Source organism: Leptopilina heterotoma, unplaced genomic scaffold (assembly GCF_015476425.1).
Source record: "Leptopilina heterotoma isolate Lh14 unplaced genomic scaffold, ASM1547642v1 Lhet_235, whole genome shotgun sequence".
Lineage (NCBI taxonomy): Eukaryota > Metazoa > Arthropoda > Insecta > Hymenoptera > Figitidae > Leptopilina > Leptopilina heterotoma.
The window spans coordinates 1,862,998-1,889,208 of NW_025110952.1; the positions used below are offsets into that span (position 1 = coordinate 1,862,998).

The 26,211-nt window shown below is 25.6% G+C and overlaps 1 protein-coding gene and 1 long non-coding RNA gene across 2 annotated transcripts; both read left to right on the forward strand.

Moving 5' to 3' along the window:
- The first annotated feature begins 32 nt into the window (after nt 1-32).
- Nucleotides 33-25,258, forward strand: LOC122502673 (probable dolichyl pyrophosphate Glc1Man9GlcNAc2 alpha-1,3-glucosyltransferase). The gene is made up of 7 exons (XM_043612835.1): nt 33-374; nt 12,069-12,341; nt 12,407-12,575; nt 17,788-17,994; nt 19,864-20,103; nt 24,637-24,779; nt 24,861-25,258. Exons 1-7 carry the CDS (start codon nt 229-231, stop codon nt 25,231-25,233), a joined length of 1,551 nt encoding a protein of 516 aa, XP_043468770.1. The 5' UTR covers nt 33-228; the 3' UTR covers nt 25,234-25,258.
- On the forward strand, nt 15,940-17,454 carry LOC122502676. The gene is made up of 3 exons (XR_006301654.1): nt 15,940-16,510; nt 17,060-17,209; nt 17,307-17,454. It is a non-coding gene; the product is annotated as an uncharacterized LOC122502676 (long non-coding RNA).
- Nucleotides 25,259-26,211: the final 953 nt, after the last annotated feature.

The window sequence follows — 26,211 nt, forward strand, 5'->3', positions numbered from 1 at the left end:
TAGAGCTGTGCGAGCGCCTTTAAATTAACGCCCTCGGACGCGGCAATGCGTAGAAAGATGACGATGATCGGCATTCATTTTTCATATAGTTAGCCGGCTAGAAGCATGCATGTGCTATTTTTAATTTATTATATTTAATAATTATAATATAAGGACAAGGAAAATAAAAATTTCCAATTAACTCAATTTTAGTGCGGGTTCATATGTCTAATTAATTAATTAACCAGCATGAATTTTATTAATCCTAATGTCGAGCAAAAAAAAGAAATTTCCCCCAGTAAATTGAGGGATTTCAGTAAAATATCCATCAATGGAGTTTTAATAAGGACATTTCTTTTAATTACGTGCGTTAAATTGCTGCTGATACCCACCTAGTGAGTATGATTTAAATAATTTAGAAACTAATTTACAATTTTATTCAATAATAATGATTTTTCTCTTTTTCTATATTCACTGCATGTAGAAAAAAAATGTATGCTTTGTTCATATTTTGTCCTTTTTTTCAACAAAAAGTCTCATTTTAACAAAAGAAGTATAAAGAAAAAAATGTTTCTTCCCAGTTGAGAAATAATTTTCCTAATTTATTAAACAAAGAAAATATTTTTTTTTATTGAGACGCCACGTGCAAATATAACCTAAAAAAGGGAAAAAACTTTTAATTCCCTAATATTTATTTCAAAAATAATTATTAGAAAATTACATTTTATTCTTTAATATAATTGTTTATTTCAATCTTTTTATAAAGTAAGGAAAATAAAACAAAAACATTTGGACAATGATTAAAATATATATTTACTCCAACGTTTCGAAATCTCAATGATTTTCTCTTCAGGGAGTCTACAAAAAAAATATATTACAAAATTAAAATAATTACAAAGAATAATTTTCAAAAAAAAAAAAAATACAAATATATAAAATATAAATTAAATAATATTTTAATTAAAATTAAAAAATCTTATCAGAAATTAATAATTTAAATAAACGAAAACAAAAAGTGCGTAGTCTGAAGTGGGAAAAATTTTAATGAAAGTTGAAAAATAAAATAAAAGTCAAAAATTGAAAAAAAGAATTAAATATTTGAATCTGGAATTACATTGAATTAATAGTTAACAAGAAAATAAGTAGATAATGAAATTAAATGTTCAATAATTATGAATTTTGTAGAAAGTAAGTAAAAGAAAAGAATAATGAATGAAAAATAATAAACAAATAAAAATGAAATTAGTAAACATTAAAAATTAAAAATAATGAAGAATCAAGAAAATAAGTAATAAAAATTATGAAAATTAATAACAAAATAAAAGTAAACAACGAAAATGAATAAACAATAGAATTAAAGAAAATAAATTATAACAAATAAGGAAAATGTAGTCTCAATTTTTTGCCTTTTATTTTATTTAAGATAAGATTAATATTTTATCTGTAATTATTTTAATTTTGTATATTTTTTAATAGACTCCAGGAAGTTTAAATTTCATTATGATTTACAGTCTCAGGGTGTCTACAACACCTGGAAAATCTGGAAAACCGGGAAATGTCAGGGAAATTAAAAATGTCCTGGAAAACCTGGAAATGTCAGGGAATTTTTTCGAAAGTCAGGGAATTTTTTTCATTATGACTTGAAATACTCTTGAACAATATTTTTAAAGCCCACAATAATTAGTTTTACAAATTTTTAGTAAAAAATTAATAGTAAAGTTTTCAAAAATAAAGTTTTCCAGAAGAATCTAATTAATTAAAAAAAAAAAATTCCACAATATTTATTATATTTTGAAAAAATTAATAATTTAAAACAATTTTTATAAAATTCGTATGAAGAATTCAATTATTTTCTAAAATAACAAATTTTTTTCACACAAATTTAATTCTTTTTAAACATTTTAATAAAAATTTTCCCAATAATTCAATTATTTTAAATAAATAATATAAATTTCTCAGGAATTCAAATATTTTTGAAAATTTTAATAATTTAATTATTTTTAATACAATTTTACAGAAATTGCTAAAAATTTAATTTCAATTCCTCGCGAAAATCAATTACTTAAAAAAATGTTTTTTTTTAAAATTCTTTGGAAGAATTCAATTATTTACAAAAATATTAGAATTTTTCACAGGAATTCAATTATTTTCAAATATTTTAATAAAATTGTTCGAAAGAAATCAATTATTTTAAATACAATTTTAATTACATTTTTTTTGAAATAATTCATTTATTCTTTTACATTTTAATAAAATTCTTTGCAAAATTCAATTATTTTCATAAATAACAATATTCATTACAAGAATTCAATTATTATTTTTTTTCCATAGTAGTCGTTGACCTCAATGATTCAACCCCTGAAATTAATTTCTCATCTACAACCAACGTTGGATCCCTCGGATTCAAACCCTTCATAAGAAATGAACACCTAATTCCACATAATCTCGCAAACTGGGGAGTTGGATACTCTCTTACACATAGTCGACAAAAAGACCTCTTTTCACCCTTTACTTTCTGGTTCTGTACTACTTTACTACCAGCGTTAACAACCGACAAACGCAAATCTGTAAAACTATTTATATCCGAATAAAGACGATACAGGTTCCGGAATTAAGTTCATCTCCTTTCCCTTCATAAAATAAAAAGCAACACATGGATGAAAACCTAACTGGCCGCTAGTAACCAACATTCCACATGGTGTCCTCCATTTATCCTCAATTACACATAATGGTTTCGTGTCCCCACCAACCATTACCTCGTGTAAATTCAATAAACATGGTTTAATAAATCTCTCATAATACTCATCACTTAGGTAAATAATTTCCGGACATTCAACGATCTTAAATCGTCTTCTTAGACCAGTTTTAGCACCAAATAAATCACCGTGTTTTAGAATAACTTGTTGCATCTGGTGACACAAAATTTGATAATAATCGTCGCATTCTAAATAAATCTGATATTTATACATCCATTGACAAATACACTTCAAAATTTGAACGAAAACCTCTGTTTCTAATTTCTTTTCAAAAGCCACACCATTTATCAACTGCCATAAATCGTTAACCATCGGATAATCAATGTGGGGAAACGAGTGAACTAGTCCCGTAAACCGTTTCTCTATCTTCATGACACTCTTATACAAGCTAATGGCAAAACTTCCAAGTGATCGAATTCCAAAACAAGACCCTAACGCTCGATCGAAAACTGATCACTATCTAAATCCTCCGGAACGAAAGGAAGTCGAATATTTAACGAATTACATACACAATCATTAACCAAAAATTTTGCGACTTGAACGCTATCTAATCTCTTAAGATTATTAGTAATAGCCACTGTTCTGTCTTTTTCATCTCCACGTAACATCCGTACTTCAGTTTGGAGTCTCTCGATCTCCATTCGATGACCAGACAACACAGTCCGAATTCCGCGATTACTTTTTAAAAGTAATGCATTTTTTCTTGGAAATTCAATTATTTAAAAAAATTCTTATTAAATCGTTCGAAAGAATTCAATTATTTTCATAAATAATAAGAATTATAATAGAATTCTTTGTAAAATTGAATTATTTTTAAAAACTTTTCGCAATTCAATGATTTTCAATATCTACTATTTTCACAAAATTTCCAAACAGAATTTAATTATTTAAAAATTTTTTTGTAAAAATCTTCGTAAGAATTCCATTTTTTCGGGAGTAATACAAATTTCTCAGGACTTCAATTATTTAATTTGAAAATTTTTTATAAAATTGTTAACAACTATTCAATTATTTTCATAAATAATAAAAATCAAAGAATTTCAATTATTTTTAATCCAATTAATTAATCGAATTGTTCGAAAAATGTAATTATTCTTAAAAATTTTATTCAAATTCGTCATCAATTGAAAAATTTGTTGGTAAAATTCTTTATGAGAATTAAATGTTAAGAAACATTCAATAATTCAATAAATTATTTTTGTATTTAAATAATTATTGAATTCTAATAATTATTATCAAATAAAATTTAAGCAATGTATTTTTTATTATGTCGATTCTAAAAACCTGGAAAAAAAATTTTAGAAGGCCTGGAAAACCTGGAAATGTCAGGGAAATTTTTTTCAGATTAGTTATAGACACCCTGACTGACAGTATTTCCATCTTGAATTAATAACATTTCGTATGAAGGCTAATAAAAAATGACTTTTTCTATTTCGAATAAAATCGTTGTCGACGAATTTAAAAAAAAAATGATAATACTTTGCAGGAGTAATTTTAAAGTATTAGAATCACAAAATGATAAGAATTACTTTGCTGATTTTCACGATTTTTAAATGTTAATAACTTGGAGAAAATATAAATAAACACACTTGAAAACATTCGCGTTGATCCTGAAGCTACTTTTTAGAAATAATAAAGTTCGAATTTTCCACTATTTTTATTAGGTTGATACATGTAATTTCTTTTAAAAATTAAGTTTCAAAATAATTAACAGTAAAAAGTATTATAATTTTCAAAATTAGTTGACAATCCAAATCCACGACTTTAGCCTATATATAATGCAATGATTCAGTTTTTAATGTAATTTTTTTCATTTTTACAAAGAAAATGAATTTCCGTAATAGTCCAAGTTACTCTGTAAATAACAATTTTTACTACTTTTAGAGGAAATTTTACTAAGTCCAAAGTAAATTTTCCTAATTTTTTACTCGAAATTTATTTTAGATATATACTAAATTTCATAAAATTTTAAAAACAAGTAGCACTCAAAAAAAAATTTTAATTCAAAATTTAGAAATGATTCTCATGAGTAAGTGGTATGCGGATGTAGCATATTTTTTACAAATAGTTTATTTTTAATAAAAATTACATTTTTCTTGTCTAATTCACCGTTTAATTAATTATTATTAATTAAATAACTTATTTTTCAGTAGCATATAAATTTCTATTTGATCCTGCTTGTACTTGATAATTATAACTTGATTATCTCCTTTCATACATTTATTGACAGGTTTAATTGCTCAGCAGCAACTTTCATAAGATTTATAGTAATAAAAGTCCAAAATTTATATCTCATTCCTTCAAATCCAACCAAATGATCATAAAATAAGTCACCTTTAATAAAAATTCCAGTCTTAATATCATAATTTGAAGGATATAATCTTGAATTTTTAAATACTCCTACTAGCAAAAACCATCAGTGATTTTACTCCAAAAAATTTTTAATTCAATCCTTTTTTTAAAATTTCTTACTAGGAAATTTAATTCCCCTTTAGTCATAGTTTGTTCTTTACAGTATTTTAAAATGTTGTTATCTACATTTTGATCTATTGATTTGAGGTTTAAGATAATCTCAATTTCCAATTAATTTTTGGTGCCCTACTAGGTGGTACCATGTAATCCTTACAAGTCTTCTTGAAATCATTTTTCAGTTTATCGAAATCAAATTGCTGTCCTGCACATTTTTCTTCTAACTGCATGTTGTGCAAAGTCAATTTTCTTAGATTTTAGTCGGCAGATAATTTCCTCACATTTCATTCGAACATTTAATTCCATTCATAATGTTCACTAATTTTTGGTGCCGTAGTAGGTGGTACCAAGTAATTCTCACAAATCTCCTTGAAATCGAGTTGTTGGCCTGCACATTATTCTTCTAACTATTTCACATTGTGTTAAGAGATTAAAAACATGATCAAACAGTGTGACGTCTAATATATTCTGCATCGATAATGCAATATAATTTAGTTTCTTAACAAGTTAACAAGTATGAAATGCCATAATATTTTTTATAATATTGTACACTGATTTTCACTCTCACTCATTACTCTCACCAAGACAGTACTTTACTGTAACAGTCTAAGATTATGATTGGAAAGCATGCAGCAATTCTTGCTATGGTGACTGTTCTATCCGAGAACAGTTCTAACTTTAACTTAGATGTATTTGGTATTATACTTACTTGTAGGCATGCTAAGTACATACAGGACTTTATCTTCATTTTATTGATGTATTTGTTGATGGCATCAATATTCACGACTAAAATTAAGAAATTATTAGGAAGCGTAACGAGTTAGGAGATTAACACATTATACACACTTTTAATGTTGTGTTATAATTGTTGTGGCAATCTAGGAGAATGTTTGGAAAGCAGGCTGCAATTCTCGCTATGGTGACTGTTCTATTCAAGAACAGTTCCAACTTTAACTTATAGATGTATTTGGTATTATCCAAGTTCATTATAATGAACGCTTTTTAATAATCTTAGGCTTATTTTAAAGGTCATTTTCTACGGAATAAGAATTACTTGTAGGCATTACCCTGTAATTTTTTTCTTGGAATAAGCATGACGTCAAAGTTGGACAAAAAAATTGGAAAAATTTCAAATAAATTTTTTGTACTAAAAACTTTTCTAGAACATATATATAAAACATGATATAGTGTAGATTTTTCAAGAAAATTTAATAAAAAAATATGTTTGAATTTCAAAAATTAAAAATTATTTTTCTTTTAATAATATTATTTCAAATTTTTTGAATTTTTTTAACCAAATTTGACGTCATGCTTATTCCAAGTAAAAAATTACAGGTTAATGCCTATAAGTAATTCTTATTCCGTAGAAAATGACCTTTAAAATAAGTCTAAGATTATTAAAAAGATTATTAAATTTTAGAAGTTATTCAAATTTTTGTAAAACATTGAAAATGACGATTTTTAAGAATATCTTCTACAAATTTTGTCCAAATGACTTCTGTAAGGTCTTATTATTTTCAAAATTTTATCGTCTTTCAAAATATAAACCAAAAAAAATTTTAGTTTTCATGAATTTTATGTTAAAAAATTTTTTCATTCCTTTAAAAATGGGTGGACTTACAATTTCGGACGGTACTGTTCAAAGAATAGTTAAACAAAATAAATAATATATAAAATAAATTGAAGACGGCACTTAATTATATATGATGTCGGTTCTAAGTTCTTTGTTGTGGCAATCTAGTAGAATGATTGGGAAACATGCTGCAATTCTGGCTATGGTGACTGTTCTATTCAAGAACAGTTCTAACTTTAACTTAGATGTATTAGGTATTATACCTATTCCTAGGTATGCTAATACTTTTATTAATGTTTTCGTTGAGGTCTACAATATTCACGACTGAAATTTGAAAATTAGGAAGAGTATCGAGTTAGGAGATTAACACATTATACACATCTTTAACTAAGTTTAATTAAAAAAATGTATTGAATAATCATTAATGTTAAATATAAATATATAAAAAGTAATCCAGTTTGATTCATATGCATTGTGGTTTTGCGGTGTTAATCGTCCAAAGCTTCCAGCATCCACTTCGAGAGTCGCATCCAGTGGAGGTATTGTGAAGTCATCAGGAATTAGATCAAATGGATCCAAGTTACTTGCCTGCACATAGGTATTACACGCATGGGTAAACGCACACTTTGGTAATTTGTCAGGGAATTTTTTGTCGATTCTGTTAAGTACGTTGTACGTTTCGTCTACAACTGTTCCAAAACTAGCTAAGGCGAAATTCTGACTGTTTTCCGTTCTAAGTGGAATCGATGTAGTGTAGGGATCAGATGAGTACAGTGGTTCATCACGTGGTGCAGTTTCGATTTTCGCCTTAAACCGAGACAAATCATATCGCTTTGAAATCCTTTATTATGTCAGTCTAGTAGAATGATTGGGAAGCATGCTGCAATTCTTGCTATGGTGACTGTTCTATTCAATAATAGTTCAGACTTTAACTTAGATGTATTAGGTATTATACCTATTCCTAGGTATGCTAATACTTTTATTAATGTTTTCGTTGAGGTCTACAATATTCACGACTGAAATTTGAAAATTAGGAAGAGTATCGAGTTAGGAGATTAACACATTATTCACATTTTTAACTGAGTTTAATTTTAAAAAATATATTCAATAATCATAAACGTTAATTCTTCTGAAATGCAAATTTAAGAAGAACTACATCCCTTCTCGACTTGTAGTCTCTAGTAAGATCATTGGGAAAGCAAGCTGCAATTCTTACCATGGTGATTGTTCTATTTCAGAACAGTTCGAACTTTTAACTGAGATGTATTTGAAGTATACCTACTGTCAGGCTAATTCATGACTAAATTTAGTTAATTTTAAGAATAGTAACGACTTAGGAGATTAACACATTATTCACATTTTTAACTGAGTTTAATTTTAAAAAATATATATTCAATAATCAAAAACGTTAATTCTTCTTAAATGCAAATTTAAGAAGAACTACATCCCTTCTCGACTTGTAGTCTCCAGTAAGATCATTGGGAAACATGCTGCAATTCTGGCTATGGTGACTGTTCTATTCAAGAACAGTTCTAACTTTAACTTAGATGTATTAGGTATTATACCTATTCCTAGGTATGCTAATACTTTTATTAATGTTTTCGTTGAGGTCTACAATATTCACGACTGAAATTTGAAAATTAGAAAGAGTATCGAGTTAGGAGATTAACACATTATTCACATTTTTAACTGAGTTTAATTTTAAAAAATATATTCAATAATCATAAACGTTAATTCTTCTGAAATGCAAATTTAAGAAGAACTACATCCCTTCTCGACTTGTAGTCTCTAGTAAGATCATTGGGAAAGCAAGCTGCAATTCTTACCATGGTGATTGTTCTATTTCAGAACAGTTCGAACTTTTAACTGAGATGTATTTGAAGTATACCTACTGTCAGGCTAATTCATGACTAAATTTAGTTAATTTTAAGAATAGTAACGACTTAGGAGATTAACACATTATTCACATTTTTAACTGAGTTTAATTTTAAAAAATATATATTCAATAATCAAAAACGTTAATTCTTCTTAAATGCAAATTTAAGAAGAACTACATCCCTTCTCGACTTGTAGTCTCTAGTAAGATCATTGGGAAAGCAAGCTGCAATTCTTACCATGGTGATTGTTCTATTTCAGAACAGTTCGAACTTTTAACTGAGATGTATTTGAAGTATACCTACTGTCAGGCTAATTCATGACTAAATTTAGTTAATTTTAAGAATAGTAACGACTTAGGAGATTAACACATTATTCACATTTTTAACTGAGTTTAATTTTAAAAAATATATATTCAATAATCAAAAACGTTAATTCTTCTTAAATGCAAATTTAAGAAGAACTACATCCCTTCTCGACTTGTAGTCTCCAGTAAGATCATTGGGAAACATGCTGCAATTCTGGCTATGGTGACTGTTCTATTCAAGAACAGTTCTAACTTTAACTTAGATGTATTAGGTATTATACCTATTCCTAGGTATGCTAATACTTTTATTAATGTTTTCGTTGAGGTCTACAATATTCACGACTGAAATTTGAAAATTAGAAAGAGTATCGAGTTAGGAGATTAACACATTATACACATCTTTAACTAAGTTTAATTAAAAAAATGTATTGAATAATCATTAATGTTAAATATAAATATATAAAAAGTAATCCAGTTTGATTCATATGCATTGTGGTTTTGCGGTGTTAATCGTCCAAAGCTTCCAGCATCCACTTCGAGAGTCGCATCCAGTGGAGGTATTGTGAAGTCATCAGGAATTAGATCAAATGGATCCAAGTTACTTGCCTGCACATAGGTATTACACGCATGGGTAAACGCACACTTTGGTAGTTTGTCAGGAAAGTTTTTGTCGATGTTGTTAATTACGTTGTACGTTTTGTCTATAACTGTATCAAAACTAGCTAAGTCGAAAGTCTGACTGTATTCCGTTCTTAGAGGAATCGATGTAGTGTAGGGATCGGATGAGTAGAGTGGCTCTTCACGAGGCACAGTTTCGATTTTCGCCTTAAACCGAGACAAATCATATCGCTTTGAAATCCTTTATTATGTCAGTCTAGTAGAATGATTGGGAAGCATGCTGCAATTCTTGCTATGGTGACTGTTCTATTCAAGAATAGTTCAGACTTTAACTTAGATGTATTAGGTATTATACCTATTCCTAGGTATGGTAATACTTTTATTAACGTTTTCGTTGAGGTCTACAATATTCACGACTGAAATCCAAAAATTAGGAAGAGTATCGAGTTAGGAGATTAACACATTATTCACATTTTTAACTGAGTTTAATTTTAAAAAATATATTCAATAATCATAAACGTTAATTCTTCTGAAATGCAAATTTAAGAAGAACTACATCCCTTCTCGACTTGTAGTCTCTAGTAAGATCATTGGGAAAGCAAGCTGCAATTCTTACCATGGTGATTGTTCTATTTCAGAACAGTTCGAACTTTTAACTGAGATGTATTTGAAGTTTACCTACTGTCAGGCTAATTCACGACTAAATTTAGTTAATTTTAAGAATAGTAACGACTTAGAAGATTAACACATTATTCACATTTTTAACTGAGTTTAATTTTAAAAAATATATATTGAATAATCAAGAACGTTAATTCTTCTTAAATGCAAATTTAAGAAGAACTACATCCCTTCTCGACTTGTAGTCTCCAGTAAGATCATTGGGAAACATGCTGCAATTCTGGCTATGGTGATTGTTCTATTCAAGAACAATTAATGTATTCGTTGAGGTCAGCAATATTCATGACGGCACATCATTTTTATGATGTTGCTTTGAAGTCCTTTGTTGTGTCAGTCTAAGATTATATTTGGAAAGCAAGCTGCAATTCTTGCCATGGTGATTGTTCTATTCAAGAGCAGTTCTAACTTTTAACTTAGATGTATTTGTAGTATACCTACTTGTAGGTATACTAAATATTTGACAGATTTTATCTTCATTTTATTAATGTTAATAAAATGAATATAAAATCTGTCAGGCATATTTACGACTAAATTTAGTTATTATTAAGAATAGTAACGAGTTAGGAGATCAACACATTATTTACAATTTTAACTGAGTTTAATTTTAAAAAATATATTCAATAATCTAACTATCAAGTTTCGCATGCTTGCGCTATCGATACTTGAAATGGCCTTTGCTGCAGCAGTGAATAAAGGGAAGTTCTCGCTGTGAAGAGGCTTCGTTTCCTCATTCCTTAGGAGTAATTTAAAAAGTTCCAGCTGTTCACTCAGATGTATTCGTAGTATACCTGGTTGTAGGTATGCTCAGTACATGAAAGACTTTATCTTCATTTTATTAATGTTTTCGTTGAGGTCAGCAATATTGACGACGGCACTCATTTTTATGATGTTGCTTCGTAGTCCTTTGCTGTGTCAGTCTACGAATATGTTAGGAAAGCATGCAGCAATTCTTGCTATGGTGACTGTTCTATTCAAAAACAGTTCCAACTTTAACTTAGATGTATTTGGTATTATACCTGCTTGTAGGTATTCTAATATAAATTAATGTTTTCGTTGAGGTCTACAATATTCACGACTGAAATTCAAAAATTAGGAAGAGTACCGAGTTAGGAGATTAACACATTATACACAAGTTTAACTGCGTTTAATTTAAAAAATGTATTGCATAATAATTAACGTTAATGTCATTTTAAGAATCGGTAGTACGAATTGCCAGAACGGTAAAGCGTCTAATTCCTAATGATTGGCTCATTTCGAATCAAAAAATGATCTTATGATTTTTAACCTCATGCTTGCGATATAAATACTGGAAATAGCTTTTGCTGCAGCAGTGAAATATGGGAAGTTCGCGAGATGTAGGGGCTTCGTTTCTTCATTCCTCAGAATTAATTTAATGTACACTATGTCGTTAAAAGAAACTCTATAGAGGGGAATCCTTACACATCTTCTTGAAATTAAATTGTTGATCTTCACATTTCTCTTCTAAATATTGAGTACAGATAGGTTCGAGAGTGCATTATGATGCTTACATATGACTGGCAACTGTAACTATTCCTCTAGTACTTGATAATTATAACTTGATTATCTCCTTGTCATATTTAATGACAAGTTTAATTGCTTAACAGCAACTTTAATAAGATTTATTGTAATAAATGTCCAAAATTTTTGTCTCATTCCCTCAACTCCAAACAAATGATCATCATAAATGAAGTATTGTAGTGATCTTTTGATTGAAATATGAGCGGTTTCATAACAGGTAATAAAAAACGAACAAATTGTAATATATCACTTATATCTCCTTTTCTACTTTTAGTCATTCGACAGACTTTGAAGTTCATCGAAATTGGCTAGCAATAACGCACAGTTTGCCAATAAATGAATGGTACACAAGCGAAATATCGCAATGGACTTTGGACTATCCGCCTTTTTTCGCCTGGTTTGAATATTTTCTCTCGTTATTTGCACAGTTCTTTGATATTAACATGCTAAATGTTAAAAATCTAAATTACGCTTCCTTCAATACTAAAGTATTTCAACGTTCGACTGTTATTGTAGCAGACATCGTATTTTTATATGGCATAAAAAAGTAAGTGATATAATATGTAATGCACATGTAGAGCAGTTCTTTTTCTAAATTAGAATTATGTCTAGGATTGGAACTGCGTGTACACGTACGACTGAGGACTATATTATTTTTATATTTTTATCTCTTACTAATATTGGTCTCTGTATTGTTGATCACATTCATTTTCAATATAATGGATTTCTTCTGGGTATTTTATTAATTTCTATTGCTGGAACTTTCGACACTTTAAAAAAGGTAATTTGAAATCATTTGTTGTTGATCCGGACTTTTAATTTATTAAATAGACATAAAATTATCAGTTTACTTATAAAATAATTTAACTTTTTTTTTGAAAAATGAAAACGTTTTTAATTACAAAAAATTTAGCAAGAAAGTTGTTTTATTAGAAGAATGTGACTTAAAGAACTGGCTATGCTTTATATATCGTAAATATTAAATAAATAGGTTTAAATACTTTTTGATTATTATAAAGACGCTTACTAATCACGCGTTTTCCCGGTATACTGAAAACTAGTAAGTGTATTTTGATATTTAAAAACGATTTGATCATTAGATGTGATTTTGTGGCTGAAAATTAAAAATTGGATATTAAATATTTCTGATAAGTACAAATTTTCTTATTACCTTTATCTTAATTGCTTTAATTCTTAATTAAAAATAAAGTCGTTTTTATTTCACTGCGCTTCTAATCATTTGGAAAATTCTACCGATAATATGTTTTATGTTATAAAATTATTTTTGTGCCGCGTTAGTTGTTAGTTTTATTTCACTTCTTTAAAGTTTTTTTTTATAAGTAACAGGCGTGAAAGAGGATTAAAAAAAGTTTTCTTTTACAAAAATTCCACATACATATTTCAATTTTGTTGATGCTATTCATCAGTCAAAAACATTCATTTGTTTTTGATAGCGTTCTCATCTTTTTCTGCTCCCATTTTTTTTTTTTTTGGTTAACTCATCTAAATTTATTTCTCATTATTTATTTGAAAATTCAATTCCACATTCAACTTGCTCATCAGAAATCACTCATCTTTTCAATAATTGAAGTTTGTTCAGTAACATCCGGAAGTTTTCCTGGCATGATTAGTTGTCCAATAATCGTGATTGACAATAGTTTTTCCATTGTAGATCTAGTAGCTGTAAGCCTTCTATAATTTTCAGTATTCTGAAAAATTGAGTCCCAGTAAAGTATACTTACAAAATTTGACTCTTGCTCGTTTGACTTACTGCGGTAATAGTTAAAAAGATTATCAAAAAATAGCCTGGCGTAATTCGGCTTAATGAATTTAATTAACAATAATAAATTTTTTTAATGTATTGGAAATCCGGAAAACATGATTATTCCTAAATGTCATTTTTCCAAAATGTCATTTTACCGAACTGCACTTTTTCGAATCGACATTTTTACGAATTGTCACTTTTCCGAAAAGACATTTTTGCGAATTTTTTGTTTCTTAAATAGATTTCTTAAATATTATTTATCATTTTAAAACGTTTGTTGACCTCTGTAGCATGATGGTAGAGTATTCTACCATATGAGCTACATCATTGGTCATTTTTAATTTTTTGTTATTAAATTTGAATTTGAAACTAATTTTTATTTTTAATTGTTGCAGATCCTCGTCCAAGATTTTTTGAAGGTGAAATTCTGAGCTAGTGTTAATTAAGACATAATAAATTTGTTATTCAATTAGAAAATAACACTTCTCCCCCACAGCACAAAAAATTTCATTAATATTGCAAACGTTGCTGAAATATTAACACTATTTCTGAAATATTGCTGCCATATTGTAATATTTGTGCTGTAGGGGCTATAACCTCACAATAAGGCATATAAAATAAAGGTTCCTCTTGCTGCCTTCTCCTCTCATCTACACTTTCGTATATATTTTCATACACATTGAATTTTTACTTTCAGACACTCTTTTGAAATTTACATAATTAAAATTATGTGTATTTCATAATTATAATTTACTTTTTTTATTTTTGTTCTCATAAATGAAAATATATCGAATAGTTTAAAAGAAATATTCTTTCTCAAAAATGTTTAAGAATCAAATTTAATAATTTTGAAAAATTCAAATATTTCTTAACTTTCATTTTTAAATACAAAAATTGTTCTCGTTCATTTAAAATGATAATAATAAACCAACTTGTCCCCAAGTGTCATTAAATATCTGTAGATTAAAGTATATAATGCTTTGAATTTTAAAATATTTTTTTTTAAAAACTCCTTTGCTAGTTGGAGAAAAAAGATCCAATCGACTTTATAAAGGATATAAATATTAAACAAAGTTCATAGTTAATTGTAGAATAGCGAGATCAAATTGTTTGAAATAAAAATAATTATTTTAGCCCAATTAATTGAAAAGTTAAACTTGAATACGAATAATAGTAGATTATAAATCAATTTAAAATAACTTTTGGAAAAGAATTATTTTTTTAAAATTAATTAATTAATTAATTATTTGTTAATTGTTCAAATATTATTATTTTACAATGATTGTAACAATAGTATAATGAACCTTATTGCTTATTATTTAACATTAATAACTATTAAATTTTATTAAATAAAAAAAGGTTCTCGTCGAAAGATTGTAAATTCGAATCTCCTCCCTCTGAAGAAATTCGAATAAATTTTAAACTATGGTTTTAATTATTTTTAATTATTGTTATTAAAAATAAGTCACGATTGCGTGACAGTAACATTTACGCTGCAAATTAGTAATAAATTTAACAAAAGATTTTTTTTTATTTTTATATCTGATGAAATTGTCAACTTTAGTAATATCAGTTAAAATTACGTCAATCGAAAATATTTTGAAAATTGTATTTACTGTGAGAAACTGTGAATGAAATGAGTGGATGAGAATTAAAGTAGATTTAATTTTTAACTTGCGCTTCGAAATAATTGTTAAATTTCGAATATTTTTGTCCTTTATAAAGTCGAAAAATTGGCTAATATTGGCTCTATATTTAAGGAAATATATAAAAATTATAATCTTTAAAATATTAATTAAGCAAAAAATTTGAGGTTATGTTTATAATTTTTGAAGTAAAAAATACAAAAAAAGGAATGAACTCTCAATATAAACTATACTAATATTGAAGCCTTCATTAAATCTAAAATAATTAATTAAAACTCTGTTTAGTTTTAAATAATTAAGCAAATACTTTTAATTAAGTAAAAATGACTCAAACATAACCTTAAAATTGTTTGCTTTTTATTCCTCGGAGTTCGTCACAAATATTGCTTTCTCATAGAGGATGGATTGTATTAATTAATATATTCTTCGATTCAGAAAAGTGTTAATTTTTTAAAAAATATAATCTATGGTGAAGATTGTTTGATGTTTTTATAGCTCAGAAATTATTTTAAGAAAAGAAAAATGTTCGTCGTAATTAATATTTTTTTTAACGCATTCGGAAACTGAATGAAATTAATTTTTTCGACTCAGGAAATGTTCGTCATGACTAATATATTTGAAATTCGGAAATTACTAATAATAATTAATATTATTAATATTAATATTAATATTAACATTTTTAATTTAAATAAATAAAAAATCATTGACATAATTATTTCTGCAATTCAAAAATATTAGTCATGATTCATATTTTTAATATAGAATACATCGTAACTATTAATGTAATTAATTTTTTCTCATGTTCGATTCATAAAATTAAGAGTTAAACTTTTCGAAAGTTTATTTTGTAATTTTGGTAACAAGCATTGTTTCTATAAGTTTCGTTTATTAATAATTGTAAAGAATTCGATTGTATTATTTGAATTTGTTAAAAATGATGGAAAATAATGTTTAACATTTGTAATTCAGAGATTTTTTTTTTGGTATTCTATTCTCTTGAATTTTGTACGTCGCTTTTTAATTAACATCAGGAATTTTTCAATCTCTAAATCAACACGACTTCAAAAATTGTGGCTAAATAGCAACAAAGTCCATGAATTATGAAGTAGTCTTTCAATTTGACGAAATTCGTTTGGCAAAATGAAAATTTCTTCAGCCATTTGAATTGATTGCATTTGAGACTTTTGATGACATCCAAATAATCTCATTTTGTCAATCTTCCTGCCTTGTGGATCAAGCTGAATATTTCCCTCGTAACTTGGAAATTATGCTTTGACCACCGAGAATTTCTGGGGTATAATTAAAGTGAGTTTACTTTAAATTATTTTTAAAAAATTATTTAAATTTATTATTTTTTTATTATTTAAAAATATTAAATTAAATTAAATTATTAAAAAATATTAAATTTATTATTTTTTTATTATTATTTATTATTGAAATAATTCTATAAAATAATTGATTGTACTTTACAAATGTGACTATTTCTGACAAAACCGCGACTTTACGGGGCAAAAAATTATAGGTTATGTTTAGAACACTTTTTGCTTGATTTAAGATTTTTGACTCAAGTCAAAAAGTTTTATTAACTTTTTATTAATAATGATTAATAAGATAACCGTACAAGGCCTCTTAAATAATGAAACAATAATTAATAAGAAAAATTGTTTTTAGATAAGAAAAGTTGTTCTTAACTTCTAATAATTAAAAATGTATTTTTAAGTAAAACGAAAACTTTTCTAAACATAACCTATAACTTTTTGTCACATGTAAGGTCACTTTTACCATTTTTTCATAAAATCGTTATATTTTACAAAAAAAAATTTCATTTTTTTTACCTTTTATTTTTTGTTACAGTGTTTCTCTCATTCACTGGAACTATTACCCCAGTTGACAGATCTGCAGTGCTGACCAAATTAATTCTGAGATTGTTAGAGTAAAATTCGGATGTTATATTACATTTAAATAATTCTCTGGACTACAAAATATTTATGAAGTAAAATTGAGGTGAGTGTCAATGGCTATAAATTTATTTGCAAGTATTTTAAATATTTTTCTATTATTAATAACTTTATTTAATGAATGCATTTTTTTTTTTTTGCAGAAAAATTCCCTTCAACTTGGAAAACATGTTGCTGACTCATCTCAAGACTCACTATTGATTACCGAAAATCTCTGATTACATCGCAAAATATTATTAACTTGTTAAATATATTTATCTACTTTACAATAAATTTTAAAATTAAATTTAATTCAGATGTTACATTTTTTTACATTTTTAAAAATCTTTTCCCTCTACTCGGCTAAAACATTTTTAATTTCAAAATAATTGTTATTCGTAGGCGTAAATTTACAAATGATTGCAGAAATTCAATTATTTTCAAAAATATAAATATAAATTCTTGTAAAAACTTTTTTTGAAAATTTCATATTTTATGGGTAATAAACATAAAATTAGACTCCTTAGAAGAAAATTAAGGAAAATTGAAAAAAAGTCACAAATAGTCAAAAACAACTTTCTTTGCTAAATTTTAAATTAATTTTTACTTTTTTATAATTATTAATTAGTGTATAATAATTTTCAGAGAAACGTTCTACAGGGTGCAACGTGGTTTTCAATTCTAGTGAATTTGAAACATATTTATGTATACGTAGCACCTGCTTATGTTGTATGGCTGTTTAAATGGTGCTTGAAAAGACAACATTTTTTAAAGAGATTTTTACAACTTAATGTTATTGTTTCGTCAGCTCTTTTTATTTCCTTCTGGCCTTTTAAATCTCAACTTTCTCAGGTAAATTACAACTTTTTTTTGAAGTATCAAATTTTAGACTTTATATTTTATTTTAAAAAAACTCACATTTTTTTATAAAAATTACCGAAAAAAATCTTTTGAATTTTATTTTAATTATTCTTATTTTGATGAGTTTGTAAATATAACGTTTATTAAATTTTTTTAAGAAAATAGAATGCTATTTTCATTAAATTACTGGAAAAAGTTTAATTTTTAGAATTTATAAGAAAAATTCTGAATTTTGGTGACCTTTTTGTTTGCCTCATAAAGTATGAAATTGACAAGAATTTTAATAAAAATGCCTTCAATTTTTTGTATTTCTGACAATAATTTCTTTTCAAATAACTTAATTCTTGAAGAACAAAATTATTATTTAGAATTTATTGAATGAATAATTTTACTGAAATATTTCATAAATAATTAAATTTTAAAAGAGTTGCGTTTACAATTTTCAATTCAATTTGCATAATAATTTTGCATTATCTTTATAAATAATAAAATTTTTCTCCAAAATTCAATTATTTTCAAAAAGTTCCCTCAATTCAATGATTTTCAATATCTATACTATTTTAAGAAAATTGTCCAAAAGAATTCAATTATTTAAAAAAAAATTTGATAAAATTGTACGCAAATATTTCATTACTTTCATAAATAATAAAAATTTCACTGAAATTCAATTATTTACAATTTTTTTTTATAAATTTCTTAATAATAATAATTCCATTTTTTTCATAAATAATAAATTTTTTTACAGGAATTCAATTATTTTTATAAATAATAAAATTCTTTTTAGGAATTCAATTATTTTCATAAATAATAAAACTCAATTATTTTTAATACAATTTTAATCAAATTCCCCGAAAAAATGTAATTATTCTTAAAAATTTTATTAAAATTCAGAATTCAATTATTTAAAAATTTGTTAATAAAATTCTTCATGAAAATACAATTTTGAGAAACATTCAATTATTGAATAAATTATATATTTTTGTATTTAAAAAATTGAATTCTAGTATTAGAATTTTTTTAATACAAATTGATTAAAAATTGAATTTATTGAATATTAAGAGTATTATTTCGTGGATTTTTAGAAATAATTGAATTTTAAAAATCTGAATTTTTCATACTTTTAACGAACAATTTTGTAGAATTAATTTTTTTTGAAAAAGTTCAATGGAGTTTTTTTTAAAATTATTTGAAGTTTTTATTTTCTAATATTATATTTAATTGAAGAATTTCCAAATTATCAAAATTTCGTAAAATTAAGTTAAAAACAAATGGATTTAAGAATTCTCAAAGAACTTTTTCAAAAATAGTATTAAAAATAATTGATTTGAAAAAGAATTTTAGTTAAAAATTCCAGAAAATAATTATTGAATTGATATGATGAAAATAATTTTTGAGAAATTAATTGAAATTTTCGAAAATCTTGGTTTCTATGGAAAAATAATAATGATTAAATATTTATTTAAAAATGAAGTAATTGATGTTTTCGAATAATTTTACAATTAAAGAAATTCGTAAATAAATGTAATAAAACATTTTTTTTTGAGTGTTTAATAATTTTTAGAGTGAATCAGAATATTCTTTAGGGTCAGGAAAAAAGTCAAAATTTTGTCTGGAAATCAGGGAAAAAGAAAATTAAATTTTTGTGGCAATCTTGTAGTGAAAAAAATGTTAATTATTTAATTGTTTTTTGAAGAAAATAAAATGTCATTGATGTAATTTTCCCAATGAAAAAAAAATGTTATTTTTAAAATTTTTTTAAAGAAAATAAAATTTTATTGATGTAATTTATCCATTGAAATAAAATGTTATTCATTTAATTTTTTAAAGGAAAGAAGTGATTGTATTTAATATTTTTTCTAGGTTTTCTCACGTTTATTTCCATTTAAACGAGGACTGCTTCACGCCTATTGGGCTGCCAATTTTTGGGCTTTATATGCAGGTTTTGATAAAATTTTAGTGGTTTTATGGAAATATCTTGGCTTACATGTCGAGGAGAATTCGGCAAGATTAACAGGTGGTCTCGTTCAGGAACAATCTTTTCTTGTGCTTCCTACGCCGCTTCCAATTACAACATTTGCCACCACAATTCTATTCATGATGGTAAAAAATTTTAAGAAATTTTTTTTTGTATTCGCTTTATTATTCTTCTAATTTTTATAATTTTTTTTTCACATTTTATTATTTTCATAATAGCCTCGAATTCACGCGATAATTTATATTTTTTGATTCACTTTTTCACTAAGACAACTATTTTACTGATATTTAGAAAAAAAAATTAAAATTTTTCACATTAAATTAAAAGTTAGTTGTCTTTGTTTCTTTATTTTTTTTATTGTTCTTTTTTATATGTTTTGAATTTTAATATTGAAAAAATTTTTCATTACAAACATTATTTGCTTTTTTTTGTAAATAGTAAAAATTAAAAATTTTTTTTCGTATAAATATTCTATAAATCTACAAAATCTCGAAAGTTTTTTTTGTTTCGGAACTTTTTTTAAAAATTTTTCTTTTAAAATATTTTCAATTTTAAAATTAAAATGTATATTGAAAATCATCGAATCGTTGCAAAGAATTTTATTACAAGATTTAATAATAGAATTCCTTCGAAGAATTTTATTAGTTAGCAAAGTATAATTGAATTCTCGTGAGGAATTTTGTTAATATTTTTGAAAATTCTAATTAAATTCTTTTTGAGGAATTTCTTTGATTTCTTTTTTAAATAGAGTTTCTTTAATAATTTTAAATAAAAATTTTAAAGATAATTGATTTTTATGAACAATTTCTTTCAAGTTTTTAAAATAATCGTGCTTGTTAATAATTGAAATTAAACATTTAATTAATTATTGGATTTTATTAAAAATTAAAAAAAATTTTTTTGATTTGTTTTTAAAAATTTTATAACGAATTAAGAAAAAAATTGAATTTTTTCGTTAAATTTTTTTTGAATATAATTGAATTTTTCCAAAGAATTTATTAAAATTTTAGAAAATAATTGATTTCTTTTTAAAAATTTTTACGTAAAATTTTTTTTTGAAAATAATTGAATTTTTGCAAAGAATTTAACTATTTATAATAATATAATTGAATTGTTTCGAAGGATTAATTAAAACTTTAGAAAATAATTGAATTTTTGCAAAGAATTTATTAAAGTTTTCGAAAATAATTGAATTTTATTGAAATTTTTTATAACGAATTAAGATAAAAATTTAATTCTTTCGTGAAATTGCTTTGAATATAATTGAATTGTTTTGAAGGATTTATTAAAATTTTAGAAAATAATTGGATTTTTTTAAAAAATATTATTAAAATTTTTTTAAAAATTTAATTCTTTCATGAAATTTTATTAAAATTGTATTAAAAATAATTGAATTTTTGCAAAGAAGTTATTAAAATTTTAGAAAATAATTGAATTTTATTGAAATTTTTTATAACAAATTAAGAAAAAAAATTGAATTCTTTCGTAGAATTTTTTTGAAAATAATTGAATTTTTGCAAAGAATTCTACTATTTATAAATATAATTGAATTGTTTCGAAGGATTTATTAAAACTTCAGTAAAAAAATTGAATTTTTTCGAAGAATATTATTAAAAATTATTTAAAAATTGAATTTTTTCATGAATCTTTATTATATAATTATTTATCAAAATATTTAAATTTTTGGAAAGAATTTATTAAAATTTTAGAAAATAATTGAATTCTATTAAAATTTTTATAACGAGTTAAGATAAAAATTCAATTCTTTCGTGAAATTGTTTTGAATATAATTGAATTTTTACAAAAAATTTTACTACTTACAATTATAATTGAATTCCTTCAAAGTATAATTAATAAAATTTTAGAAAATAATTCAATTTTTTTTTAAAAATATTATTAAAAATTTTTTTAAATTTAATTCTTTCGAAAATTTTTTTTTAAAATAATTGAATTTTTGCAAAGATTAACTATTTAAAAAAATAATTGAATTTTTGGAAAGAATTTATTAAAATTTTAAAAATTAATTGTATTCGATCGTGAAATGTTATTAAAATTTTATTTAAAAATAATTAAGTTTTTGTAAGAAATTGTACTACCTATTTATAAAAATAATTGAATTTTTACAAAGAACGTTATTATAATTATCTATGAAAATAATTGAATTTTTTCGTAAAATTTTTTTGAAAATAATTGAATTTTTGCAAAGAATTTATATTAAAATTTTAGAAAATAATTGATTTCTTTTTAAAAATTTTTTCGTAAAACTTTTTTTAAAAATAATTGAATTTTTTCGAAAAATATTATTAAAAATTATTTAAAAATTGAATTTTTTCATGAATCCTTATTATATAATTATTTATCAAAATATTTGAATTTTTGGAAAGAATTTATGAAAGTTTTAGAAAATAATTGAATTCTATTGAAATTTTTTATAACGAATTAAGATAAAAAATTCAATTCTTTCGTGAAATTGTTTTGAATATAATTAAATTTTTACAAAGAATTTTACTTTTTACAATTATAATTGAATTGCTTCGAAGTATTTAATAAAATCTTAGCTAATAATTGGATTTTTTTTAAATATTATTAAAAATTTTTTTAAAAATGAATTCTTGCATGACATTTTTTTGTTGAAAATAATTGAATTTTTGCAAAGATTTACTATTAAAAAAAAATTGAATTTTTTCGAAGGATTTATTAAAATTTTAGAAATTAAAATTGTATTCGTTCGTGAAATGTTATTAAAATTTTGTTTAAAAAATTTTACTATATTTATAAAAATAATTGAATTCTTACGAGGAATGTAATTATTATTTATGAAAATAATTGAATCCTTGCGTAGAATTTTATTAAAATTTTCGAAATTAATAAACACGAATAAAATTAATTAGTATTATTATAGTTTATTTACTCTCCCTACAATAGGTAGGGTTCGAGACTCCCAAGTACATACATAACAATCTTAACCTATATTTACAAAAATCCTTACAACTAAACATTCTCTTCATACAACTTAACCTAAAAACGCAACTCTCTCCTCGCTCTCTACCTTACGCTCTTAACCTATCGCCAGTGCCGGGCTTCCGTTTCCAGTTCCTTCTATGCCCATGCTGGCTTCAACCCAATTCGCCCACCCTTTTTCCAAAAACCTGCTTTCTCACCTCCCTTACACGCTCCAGTCATCCACTTTTATCCATCCATCCATCCAAGCAAAATCTTCTCACCTCATTCTCAGCCTATACCTGTCTATCACACTTTACACACTTCCATCACTCCACCCATATCCTCCCCCACAACATACTTTACCCCATCCACCCAAATACAATCCTTACCCATTCTTACCTGTTTTCCTTTCACTCTCTCCGTCCACGCTCTTTCTCTCAATAGCCATAGCATTCTTCTCTCTCTCCAACATCTATCCTCATCTATTCTTATTACACTTCCTTTCAGTCTTCCTTTCACCCTCATTACATCCATTTTCTCTTCCTCACTACCCAACTCCACCAACCATAACTTTGGAACCCCATATTCACCCCTTCTTAACGCTTGTACCATTTTCACTGTGACATTAACCCCCACCCACGCCAACACTTTTTCCACTGCTCTTTTACCCTCCAACACACCTACATTCATACCTCTGATCACTACATTCTTTTTCCTTTTTTCATTTTCTACTACATCCACTCGTCTTGACAAATCTCCCATTTTCCACTTTAACCTCTCATATTCACTTCCCTCAACTTTCTCAGTCCCCTCATTCACTTCCTTTATAATTTTTTCTAATCCATTCATTCTTCTCCACATGCTTTCCTTATCCTTTTTCCACTTACTATCCCATTCATTCCACATTTCCTGCAATTTCTCCAACCTCTCTTCAATTTCCATTATCTCTTTGTCCCTTGATTCCCCATCCTCACATATATCCATCAAATTTTCCTTCACTCTCTTAGCTCCTTCATCCATCGCGTCCTTCATCATCCATACTAATTCTAACAAATCCATGCAATCCTCACACGTCATCTTTTTTCCATTCTTTCCTATTCCCCTTTCAAATACCCGCGCCTTTTTCTCATTCTCGCTAACACTACTTGAGTCAAACTCAGCCATTCCAGAAATCTACCTTATCACTCAAATGCTCAAAATTTTTCCACTGTCTCTCTCTCCTCTCTCTCACTTCAAGCAACCTAACCTCACAAAACACACTTCTCTTTTTTACCTTTTTTATCACTCACACATTCACTACTCTATACCAACATACCTTTCCTTTACACTACCGCCAATTACACTACACACTCAGCACTCTACACTACCCACCCTTTTTTAAAACCTTTATATTTCTCAAAAAAAACTCTTAACTCTTTCCAAACGCGTGTACACCGAAACGGTACCGGAAACGGAAGCCCATAAAATTAATTAGTAAATTAGTTAATAATTGAATTTTTTTTAAAAAGTTTGAATCTGAAATTATTCAAAAATTCATATTTGAAAATAAAAAAAAATTTCAATTTGCATAATAATAATAAATTGAATATAAAGTTCCTTTATTTGCTATATTTAAAAATGAAGAGCAAAAATAAAAAAAAATTTTAGGAAAAAAAGGAATTTAAGAAAAATGTTTTAAAAGCATTTAAATTATTTAATAATTGTATTTTTTGCAGCCAGCATTAATAAAACTCGCATTTAAAAATGAATTCGGTGGAATTTCCTTCATAAGATGTGTCGTCATCTGTGGATTATCTTCGTTTATGTTTGGATACCATGTTCATGAGAAAGCTATTCTTACAGCGATTATTGCATTGAGGTGACTTTTTTTCTTTTATGTTAATTTTACAATTCCTTTTATTTTTCAATGATTTTCTAATCAATTTTAACTTTTTTTCAGTGTACTCTCGGTAATACATAAAAATGATGCAAGAGTATTTATAATTCTTTCCTTAACGGGAAGTGCATCACTTTTTCCTCTTCTCTATCCAAAGGATTTACTTCCCTTAAAATTTTTATTTTTTACATTCTACGCCGTTTGTACCAGTACATTATTAATTCAACGATTTAAAAAAAATATTCTTCTTCTACACGAATGGCTTTACATTGCGGGTCTTCCATTAATAATTGTATATGAATCAATTTTACATCAATTTTTATTCAATGAAAAATTACCATTTTTACCATTGGCCATAACATCATTGTACTGTTCTCTTGGCGTAACGTATTCATTTTTTCTGTATTACTTTATGTACTATTTTGAATATAAATAAATAAGAAGCAATTTTTTTCACTTTATCCAGTAATTTAATAAGGGTATATAACTATGTGAATCGACATTTTTACGAATTGTCACTTTTGCGGATAGTCATTTTTGCGAATTGTCAATTGTGGCGAACTGACATTTTTTCGAATTGTCATTTTTTGCGAATCCCCATTTTTACGAATTGTCACTTTTGCGAAAATTTATTTTTGCAAATTGTCATTGTTATGCGAACTGACATTTTTTCAAATTGTTATTTTTACGAAATGTCACTGTTGCGAATTGTCATTTTTGCGAAATAATTGCTATATATAGTAAACTTTGTATGCATATATAGATTTACTATAGCAATTTTCGCATAAATGATAATTCGCAAAAGTGACAATTCGTAAAAATGGCGATTCGCAAAAATGACATTTATTCGTAAAAATGACAATTCGAAAAAATAACTTTTCGCAAAAGTGACAATTCGTAAAAATAATATTTCGGAATAATGACTTTTCACAAAAGTGACATTTCGTGAACATGACAATTCGAAACAATTGGCAGTTCGCATAAATGACAATTCGCAAAAGTGACAATTCGTAAAAATGGCGATTCGCAAAAATGACATTAATTTCGTAAAAATGACAATTCGAAACAATGTCAGTTCGCATAAATGACAATTCGAAAAAATAACTTTTCGCAAAAGTGACAATTCGTAAAAATGTCGATTCACAAAAGTGACATTTCGTAAAAATAACAATACTTTTATTTTTTATGAAAATAATTGAATTTATAAAGCATTTTATAAAAATTCTTTTAAATAATTTAATTCTCAAGGAAAATTTTATTATTTATGTAAATAATTGCGACTTCTAGCGAAGAATTTTATTCAAATTCTTTTAAATAATTGAGTTCCTGCGTAAAAAAGGTATTATTTGTGAAAATAATTGAATTCTTAAGAAAAATGTATTGAAAATAATTGAATTGCATAGGAAAATTTTAT

What these genes read in the sequence shown, in the direction of transcription:
- LOC122502673 (XM_043612835.1), top strand. Translation starts at nt 229, where the DNA reads ATGAATTTTATTAATCCTAATGTCGAGCAAAAAAAAGAAATTTCCCCC. An exon ending in TTGCTGCTGATACCCACCTA is followed by an intron (nt 375 to 12,068) that starts GTGAGTATGATT and finishes TTCTACTTTTAG; the next exon opens with TCATTCGACAGACTTTGAAG. An exon ending in ACAGCGATTATTGCATTGAG is followed by an intron (nt 24,780 to 24,860) that starts GTGACTTTTTTT and finishes ACTTTTTTTCAG; the next exon opens with TGTACTCTCGGTAATACATA.